Below are 8,781 nucleotides of genomic sequence, written 5' to 3' on the forward strand. Positions count from 1 at the left end.
TGTGCCACCAGCCCAGCCCCAGGGAGTCAACTTTGTCTCCCCCAACCTGTTCCCAGCTTTCCCGAGATTATCTGAGTCCCACCTGCCATCCAGAATGGTCCTGCTGCTCCCCAGGATGTTCTTCTCCATTGCCAGGGCTGCTATCCTCCACTGTGTACCAGGAAACACCTCATGCTCAGGTCAGCAGTGTGGGGTTAGAGGAAGGTGCTGCAGGGACCAGGAGGAAGGCAGAAGCTGCACTATCCCTTTTCCAAAACGTGTACTGGGAACTCCTCTGTGCAGCCATGCCCTCACAAGTGTGATTCCCAGGTCATGGCACAGCTCCCCCCGTGTCTGGGCTGCACCCACATCCCTGCACACAGTGGGGACGGAAACCCAGGAGGCTTTGAAACCCCTGAGACACAGCCAGGAGCATCCAGCCCAGAGCACTGACAGGTCTGGGTGCTCAGGGACACCACAGACACCCCAGCATTGTGCAGTGCCCCAGCCCTCACCGTCCCCCTGCCCTGAGAGTGAGGGGGACACGGCCCCAGGGAGCCCCTGGCTGCCAACACTCCAGGACTGTTATCCCTGATGGAGCAGCTGCTCCCAGCACAAGGCCTCCCACAAGGACACACGGCTGTTTGTGAGAACAACCAAAACAACCCATGCAGAGCCACCCCTCTGGCTCTGGGCTGGGGGTACATGACCTATCTGTGTCCTCAGGAGGGGACACAGGCACAGCCACACTGTGCCATAGCTCGTGAGGAAATGTTGCAGGTGACCGGTCCGCAGAACGGGACACAGACCCCAAAAAGGCAGCCAGAATCCTCGGGGGGATCAGGTTAACTGGGACTCCACAGCCCCCCGAGGCACCCCCAGGTTCCTGCACAAAGTCCCCACACAGCTCCATTTACATTCACTTCATTGGCTTGAAGTACAGACATTCACAAATGTACAGAACCAAAATTCTGCCAACCAAAGGCACTGGAGATTTACCAGGACCTCAAGGCTGAGGGACCCAAGAACCCTGAGCCCCTGCCCCTGGAGAACATTCCCCTATTCCAGCCCATTTCCCACCGCAGTGGCTGCAGCAGGGGAGGCTCTGTGGGGGTGACCCTGTCCCTCCTGCTGCAGCACAGCCCAGGGGGTGTCCCCCCCCATTTCAAGGCTGCCTGTGGTGCTATTTGGAGAGTGCAGACTAACCACAGCCCCCAGCACCCACAGAGGTCACACCCAATGCTGTGATAAGATAGCAGGCTCAAGAGCAGCACGAACAGGTCCATGTCTTACCCTTCATGATACCCCCAAAGAGCCATCCCCTCCTGCCAGAGATTTTCCAGCCACAGGAGCCAGCTTCGTAAATGCTTTTTTTATTAAATTTTGTTAGAACAAGAAATAGCATTTCCTTGTTTAAACCTTTGTTACCCCCAAACCCACAACACCCACTCAAGCCCAATGGGGCAGAAATGTTCCCCCCCAAAGCAAGGGGTCCCTGGGTCAGTGAGAGTGGGCCAGTGGGCCGCAACAGCTACCAGCTCTCCAGGACAGTTGTGCTCAACCCCAGCAAACAGAGCTGGGCTTGTCCTATGTCCCAGCATGGACTCTTCACCCAAAGGACTCCCACTGCTCAGGGGAGCAGCCTGAGGTTCCACAGGGATTGTCCTCGCCCAGGTTTTCCATTCCCTGCCCACACCCAGGAGGCTCCTGGAGCCTGGCAGCTGCCCAAAGCCAGCCCCAAGGCCCAGGATTCTCCTACCTGCGGAAGGGCTGGGACACACCTGGGGCAAAGGACTCTCCAACCCTACACAGCTGCACCCGCTCCCCCAGCACTGAGGTGAGGAGGAGCTGGAGGTCCAGGCTCTGCAGTGCCCCAGGTGCAGCAGCTCTTCATGAACAGGTAATTAGTGGGTTCAGGCTCGGCTGCAGGGAAGTGGCACAGCCTGGCTGGGGTTACAGGTAGTCTTTGTTGGCGTACAGGGATATCCAGGTTCTGCTCCCCATCCTAGAACAGGATCTTGCCACAGGCTCCAGCGCTCCCTTGGAGTGAGCCCAGCCCGTGGCTGGAGCAGGGGTCCCCAACTGTCCCTGCAGAGCACACGGAGGGGACAACAGCTGGCCTGAGGGGTGCTCGTCCTGAGGGAGGGACTGTCAGGACCAGAATACTGGAAAATCATCGATGTCAGGATCAAGGATTTATTTACATGTCAAGGAAAACTCTCACCCAGAGTCATGCGAGGAGGAAAAAGCAAACAAACTGAAGGAGCAGTGATTTGCCGTCCAAACACAAATGCTTGCACTCCCAGTGCGCTGGGCCCTCCTCATCTCCTTCTCCAGAAGAAGACTAAAGGCATGATTTGTGTACAGTTACCAGCACCACGGAAAATACAATCTGAAAATAAAACCTGCCTTTTCAAGGAGATCTGTCCCTGACCAGGCAGCTCACGGAGCAGCCCTGGCTCCTTGCAGCCCAGGGGCAGCAGCCTCAGTACTCATCCAGCGTGTCCGCCCGCGGCACCGACAGCCCCCGCTCCTTCAGCGCCTGCACCTTCAGCTTCTCGGACTCTTGCTTGGCCTGCTGCTCCACCCGCTGCTCCTCCAGGATCTCCTCGATGGACACCTGCTGCAGAGGTGTGTCGCTCTCCTTCTCCAGGTCCTGCAGGAGAAACCACCCCTTCAGCTCTGCACAGCATCCCTGGAGCGCAGGGCACCCACATGCCTTCCGTGAGTCCCAGCAAAGGGAGAGGGTGACAGAGAACAGAGGTGCTGGAAGTGCTCTCAGGGGTGGGGACGTGGGCAGGGATCCCCAGCACCGCCCTGGGAAGGGGCTCCTGGGGACCCCTGACAGTGCTCAGCTCCTCCCGAGCCCATCCCAGATAGTGTGGCCTGGTGCAGAGCCAGCAGGGAGGTAACAGGCAGCCAGCAGTGCCGCCCTCCAGCAGTGCCACACAAACTGGAGCTTCCCCACAGCTCCCTCTACATTCTTCTTCATCCTTCACATCATCCCAGAGAGGCTGCAGCAATAGGAGGCACCCTTGCCCTGCAGGCTGGCATTTCTGTGATGGTTCAGCCTGAACTGGCCCTGGAGCTGGCTGAAATTTCAGCCCAACAGAACAGCAACCATATTTCACAGCAGACAGACAAACCGCAAGCACCTCCAGCTCAGGCCCAGGCTGCAGTAGGAGCTGTGCACTTACAATTTCCCCCAGCAGCACCACGTTCTCGCCCCTCACCACGAAGATGCCCCGAGGGATGTCCCCATACTTCTTGCCCACATGGATGCGCTCCACAGTCTGGTGCAACACCAAGTTTGCTGCAGCAACGAGAGAGACAAAAAAACCAGCGATGTTCCACGGTGAATTTGGGCGGAGAAGTGTCCCCGTCCCACCAGGCAGAGCCCAGAGCCGTGCTGGTGTGAATCTCCCCCATCACTCGGTGGGTGCCCCGAGCCGGGTCCCTGCAGCCACAGACCCCACCCGAGCCCCACGTGCCGGCAGCACTGAAGATGACGACGATGCTGCAAGCTCTGGGCAAGGACCAGAGCGTTTGTTTAGAAGATGAACATCACTCAGCTGCTTCTGCCCAAAAAGCGATGCCAGAGTTCCAGGTAGGGGAGAAACCCCCGTGAAGCACCTGGTCCAGGGGGATCCCACTCAGAGGGGGAAGTCTAACCTCAGCACAACCACACTGGGAAAACGCACCGCAGCTTCCTCCTCCTCCCCTGCCCAGCTCCCCGCGGCCCCGGACCGGCCGTACCGAACTGGTCGATGCTGCGCAGGTACCCGATGAGCGTCCGTCCGTCCCGCAGCAGCACCAGGTGCTTCTCTGCGGGAAAGGAGAGCAGGGGTCGGGCACGGCCACGCGGGGTCGGAGCCCACGGGGGGCGGCTCGCTACGGGAACAGGGGTCCGGGGGCCGCACGGGGAGCACGCGGGGCAGGACCCGGGGGAGCGGGAGCCCAGACCCCGCGGCGGGGCGGCACGGAGGGGACGGGCAGGCCCTGGAGCACTCACTGTCGATGTCCTGGATCAGGCTGGCCGTACCGGGCATGTAGTTCATGGTGCCGCCGCGCCCGCAGCGGAAGCGCCGCCATGCGCCACCGCCCCGGAACCGCCCTCGCCGGGCGGGGCCCACCCGGCGCTGCCCTTTTAAGCCGCGGCAGCCGTGCGCGCGGGGCCGCCGCCGATTGGCCGGCGCGGGCGGGGAGCGGCCAGCGATTGGGCGCGGGGACGTCGGGGGGCCGGGGCCTCGGCGGTGGCCATGGAGCCCCGCGCTGCCGGGCCGTGCCCGCCGCGCCCGCCCGCGGTGGCCGCGCAGGTAACGGGGCGGGGGCGGGCACGGGCCCTCGGGACGGGCACGGGCCCTCGGGACGGGCGGGCAGCGCTCGGCTCAGCCCGGCCCTGCCCCGGTAACGGGCGCGCAGGGCGGTCCCAGGGCGTGGGCAGCGCCCCTAGCCTAGCCCGCAGCCTCCCACGGCCCGCCGGTTTCTCGTGGCTCTGCTCGCGGACCCGTCCGGGCGTGTAACGGGGCACAAAGGAGCGGGTGCACGGAGACGTTTCTAGCGTTCGTGTGTTTGTGCGGAGATCCCGGGAGCGCGGTGATCCCGGAGCGGTTTGCTGAGCGGGAGGGCCGCGATCCCGGGGTTGGGCATTCCCGGATTGGCCGTTCCCGGATCCGTTATCTGCGGGGGTTCGGGCCGCTGCCCCGGTTCCGTGTGCCGAGAAAGGCTCTGCCCTGCCCGAGCAGGGTCCTCTCTGTAGCCACGGCTGTGGTTTGGTTTATCCTCGGGGATATCGGGACTGGGCCGGCTCTTGCATAAACCCCGGCACTCAGGTTGTACAGCTCGGGCAAAACACTGCTTTGTGTCATTCCCTGAGCTCCTGAAATCCTGTGTTTCAATATCCCTTTGCAGTTAGGTGGAAATTCATGTTTCCTACACATCAGTTATGGGATGGATCCAGGTAAATCCTCGGACATGCCCTGGATGTGCAAATGTTCCGTACAGGGACCCACAGGACCTGCAGCTCGAGGAGCTGAACGCTGGCTGGCAGAGCTCGTCTGTTTCCATCGTGTCTGTGTGAGAACGAGCAGGGAAGTGAGCTTTTCCTCGAGTGTGTTCCAGCCTCCGTTGGTGATGCAGTGCTGGCATTGAATCCTCCAGGAGCTGCACACCTGCCCCTGAGCTCAGCTCGACTGAGCAAGACCTGGTTAAGCTTGGTACAGCCAGGTTAGACTAGGAAAGCCTAAAACTGGGGCAGATCAGCTTGAGGGCAAAGGAACCCCCCTGGGTAAATGCTGTAAGAAGGGCCAGTCCTTGCTCCTGCAGCACCTCTGCCCACGTCCATGTCCCATCTCCTTCCCTGCGCTCTTGTCCCCAGGCGATGGATTCTCCCTACGCCAACGGAGCCTACAGCCCCCCGTACCCGCACTACGACAGCCTGCCACAGGCACGGGGCTTCTACTGCTCGGGGCCCCCGCGCAGCCCCTACCCCACGGAGCCCACGGGCCTCTACCGGCCCCCGTCGCCCGCTCCCGCCTGGAGCTACGTCCCCCCGGAGTGTCCCAGCGAGGGCTCCGCGCTCCGCAGGCAGCAGGTCCCCGGCTACTCCCCGCCACAGGTAAGGCGCTGCCAGCCCCGTGAGGTTCCTGGCGTGGTGGGTCGGGGGGTCCCTGTGGCTCTTGAGCACCTTGTCCTGCCTGGTTTTTCTCTTAAAACACCGGTAGTCACCCTGTTCTCTGGAGACTCTGAGCTTTTGGGCTAGGAAAGCAGGAATTGGGTAGCCAACCTGAGCTGCAGCCACTTCGCAGAGTCCCAGAATCCTGAGATTGGAGAAGATCTCCATGATCACCGAGTGCAAGCTGTGCCCAATCCCCACCTCGTCACCCAGCCCGGAGTACTGAGTTCCACATCCAGTCCTTCCTTGCACGACTCCAGGGATGGGGACTCCACCACTGCCCTGGCCCTTATGTTCCAGTGTTTTACAACCCTTTCCGTGAAGAAATTTCTCCTGATGTCCAGCCTGAACTTCCCCTGGCACAGCTTGAGACTGTTTCCTCTTGTCCTGTCTCTTGTTCCCTGGGAGCAGAGCCCGCTCCCCCTGGCTGCCCTGCCCAGCTCCCAGGGCTGTCTGGGGGTGCAGTGCTGGGGGTGACCCCGGCTGTAATTCCCGTTCCCCTGTCCTTGCAGACCCCGGGAATGCCGATGCCGCAGTATCCATACGGAGACAGCGGTGCAGGAGTCACAGGGCCACAGCCCAGAGCCCTGGAGGACACATGGGGCCCCCCCTCTGTCTATGGGGTGCAGCCACATTGCACCTGGCCCACAGCCTCGGGGCACGGCAACCTCTACGTCTCTGATTCACACCCAGCCTGGACTGGCAGCGGGGCTCCTGCCCACCCTCCCTCCTGGGAGTCACAGGGACAGGTGAGCTCCTGTTTGCATACACAAGACTTAAATCCACAGCTGTGATTCCATAGAGTACCAGAAGGACAAGATGTCCTGGGGTGGGTCTGACAGGCTTTCTCTGGGTTGGATCAGGAATTAAGGGACTCCACGTTTTTGGTCCCCAGGCAGTAGCAGCCCTCACAGGGGGGTCAGGGGCTCAGACTCCTCCTCTGGCCAGATGGCCCTTGCTGGGGTGTTGCTTTCTAAGCTGGGGACCAGAGCACATGTCCCTGTCCCCAGCATCCCCAGCCCTGTCCACTGCAGGATGAAACCTCTGTGTTTAAGGGAAATTCACTGAGAGATGTTTTCTCCCTCTAACTGCAGGACTCTGTCTACGACAGACCTGAGCAGAGCCCCAGCCCACACAGTTACTATTCTGATGTGGACCACCGGCACTCGGGGACAGTGACTGAGCACAGGATGGCCAAGCCTGCCCCGTGCCAGCCCCGGGTGCAGTACAGTGCTCAGCCCCAGCTCTATGACCTCGCCCCACGGAAGCCCGTGGCTGGAAGCCGGGAGCTGGGCTTCAAACCTGCTGACCAGCCTTGCACAAATCCTGCAGCCATGCAGCCGGAGATTCAGAGGATCCTCCACGTTATGGGGGAGGCTGAACAGCTGGAGGAAGACGTGGATGAATTTGTAGGGAAAAAGACAGATAAATCCTACCGGCTCCTGGAGGAGATGCTGACCAAGCTGCTGCTGGAGCTGGATTCCATTGAGACTGGGGGCCAGGACAGTGTCCGGCAGGCCAGGAAAGAGTCCGTCCACAGAATTCAGGCCATACTGGAAAAACTGGAAAGAAAGGGATTGTGAAAGCACATGAGCCACAACACACAGCCTGTTATTGAGGTTCCAAAGAGTTTCAGTTCTCTTAAATCTCAACTGTTTCTGCTACGCACTATTGACAGTGGAATAGCAATAAGCCCTGAGTCAACAAATCTAATCAAACCCACCAAAAAAGCCTGCCCAGAAGCCCAGCCCTGACAAACAACTCGGCAAAGGACAAAATGAGAGAGGTTTGAAGCAGCAAAAGTATTTAATGAAGATGTTGAAGAGAACTGGGCCAAGGATGGAGCCCTGTGGGGTTGTGTACAGAGTTCCCCAGACCAGGTCCAGTCTCTGGGTGCCTCCTCCAGCCACACCCAGTCTTTAAACACTCATCAGATGTGCTGCAATGTGCAGCCACCAACCAAGACTCTGGGCTTGTCCTCACTGCCTGTAATTTCAGCTTCAGCTCCCTTGCCATAAGCCCCGTGTGTCCTCATAGGCGTTGTTTGGGTTTAGTGCACTGAAGGAGCAACACTGAAGTGCTGGAGGGAGGGACTGTGCTGGCACACGTCACGTCGTGCTGTTCCTCTTCTGTGGTGCAGAGCCAGCGTAGGGTGTCCCTGTGGGCTTAGGAACAGACTGGAAATCCCAGTTCTGCCACTGGAAGGGAGAAGTGTGAGGAGAGAACAGATGCAGGATGCTTGGAAGTGATTTTCAGGTCACTTGGGTCAAAATCCCCTGTTTAATGTCCCTCTCTGTCCTGCGGGTTTTGTGTCCCACTGTGCAGCACCACGGGGTGGGAGCAGCTCCGCCTGTTCCAGCTCCTGATCACCACCTGCACAGCAACTCACTGCTCTGTGTGACTCTTAATAAACCCTGACCAGTTTAAAATGTTATTTTGTAATTGAGATGTCTCAAAGTCTTTCTTTCTTTAAAGAGAAGTGGTGGGGAAGGTTTTGTAACTCAGACCAAAACTCCAGCCCTGCTGTACCGGTGCTGAGGTCATGGGTGAATGGAACACCTGAGGAGGCTGTTTTGGGGTGCCAGGGTGCCCCATTGCCTCCCAAGTAGTGCAGATGCTCCAGGAGCCTCCAGCTGTAGCTGAGTTGTGGAGGGGATCTGGGGCTGGGAGTGCCCTGACCCCGCACTGTGCGCTGACAGCCAGCTGAGGTCCTGGAGGCACCTGGCAGATCCCACATTCCCAGACAGGGCTGTGGGCACGGGACTGACCTTTGGAGCTTGTTGGATACACGTGTGGTCAGCCTGCACAGCCTGGGAGGGAGCTGGATGTCCTGGGACAGGGAGAGGCTCAGCTGCTGTTTCATTTTGTGCCAGGCAGGGAGCAGCCAGGCCAAGCTATTCCATGCTTCCAGGCATCTGCCTGCTGGGGATGGCTGGTTGTGCTGGGAGACCAAAGCAATTCACTCAGAGAGGGCTGCCCTGTCGCTGTTCCGGTGAAGCAGTGGCCCAGCCCCCGTGATTGCCACCCCTTCCCCCATCTGCTGAACCCATCCACCAAACATATTCCTGAACAATATTTCTTGTCCCTGCCTCCTTGGCAGAGGGTTATGTAAATCCCTAGAGAACAGA

General features: G+C 59.8%; 2 protein-coding genes across 2 annotated transcripts; one reads left to right on the plus strand and one right to left on the minus strand.

The window, feature by feature from the left end:
* Positions 1–1,408: 1,408 nt before the first annotated feature.
* Positions 1,409–4,037, minus strand: LSM1 (LSM1 homolog, mRNA degradation associated). Its single transcript, XM_062510642.1, has 4 exons — positions 3,992–4,037; positions 3,736–3,804; positions 3,177–3,292; positions 1,409–2,635 (listed from the first exon to the last, which is right to left on the minus strand). Exons 1-4 carry the CDS (start codon positions 4,035–4,037, stop codon positions 2,465–2,467), a joined length of 402 nt encoding a protein of 133 aa, XP_062366626.1. The 3' UTR covers positions 1,409–2,464.
* Positions 4,038–4,238: 201 nt separating this feature from the next.
* Positions 4,239–8,068, plus strand: BAG4 (BAG cochaperone 4). The gene is made up of 4 exons (XM_062510633.1): positions 4,239–4,295; positions 5,357–5,596; positions 6,166–6,402; positions 6,748–8,068. The coding sequence occupies exons 1-4, from the start codon at positions 4,239–4,241 to the stop codon at positions 7,234–7,236; spliced, it is 1,023 nt and encodes a 340-aa protein (XP_062366617.1). The 3' UTR covers positions 7,237–8,068.
* Positions 8,069–8,781: the final 713 nt, after the last annotated feature.

Source organism: Cinclus cinclus, chromosome 29 (assembly GCF_963662255.1).
Source record: "Cinclus cinclus chromosome 29, bCinCin1.1, whole genome shotgun sequence".
NCBI lineage: Eukaryota > Metazoa > Chordata > Aves > Passeriformes > Cinclidae > Cinclus > Cinclus cinclus.

Excerpts from the sequence above, each read along its gene's own strand:
- LSM1 (XM_062510642.1), bottom strand. The coding sequence starts at position 4,037 with ATGAACTACATGCCCGGTACGGCCAGCCTGATCCAGGACATCGACA. Across the intron at positions 3,293-3,735 it reads GCGCAGCATCGACCAGTTCG|CAAACTTGGTGTTGCACCAG; the intron begins GTACGGCCGGTC and ends TCGTTGCTGCAG. Across the intron at positions 2,636-3,176 it reads TGGTGCTGCTGGGGGAAATT|GACCTGGAGAAGGAGAGCGA; the intron begins GTAAGTGCACAG and ends TTTCTCCTGCAG.
- BAG4 (XM_062510633.1), top strand. The coding sequence starts at position 4,239 with ATGGAGCCCCGCGCTGCCGGGCCGTGCCCGCCGCGCCCGCCCGCGGTG. Across the intron at positions 5,597-6,165 it reads CCGGCTACTCCCCGCCACAG|ACCCCGGGAATGCCGATGCC; the intron begins GTAAGGCGCTGC and ends CTGTCCTTGCAG. Across the intron at positions 6,403-6,747 it reads CCTGGGAGTCACAGGGACAG|GACTCTGTCTACGACAGACC; the intron begins GTGAGCTCCTGT and ends CTCTAACTGCAG.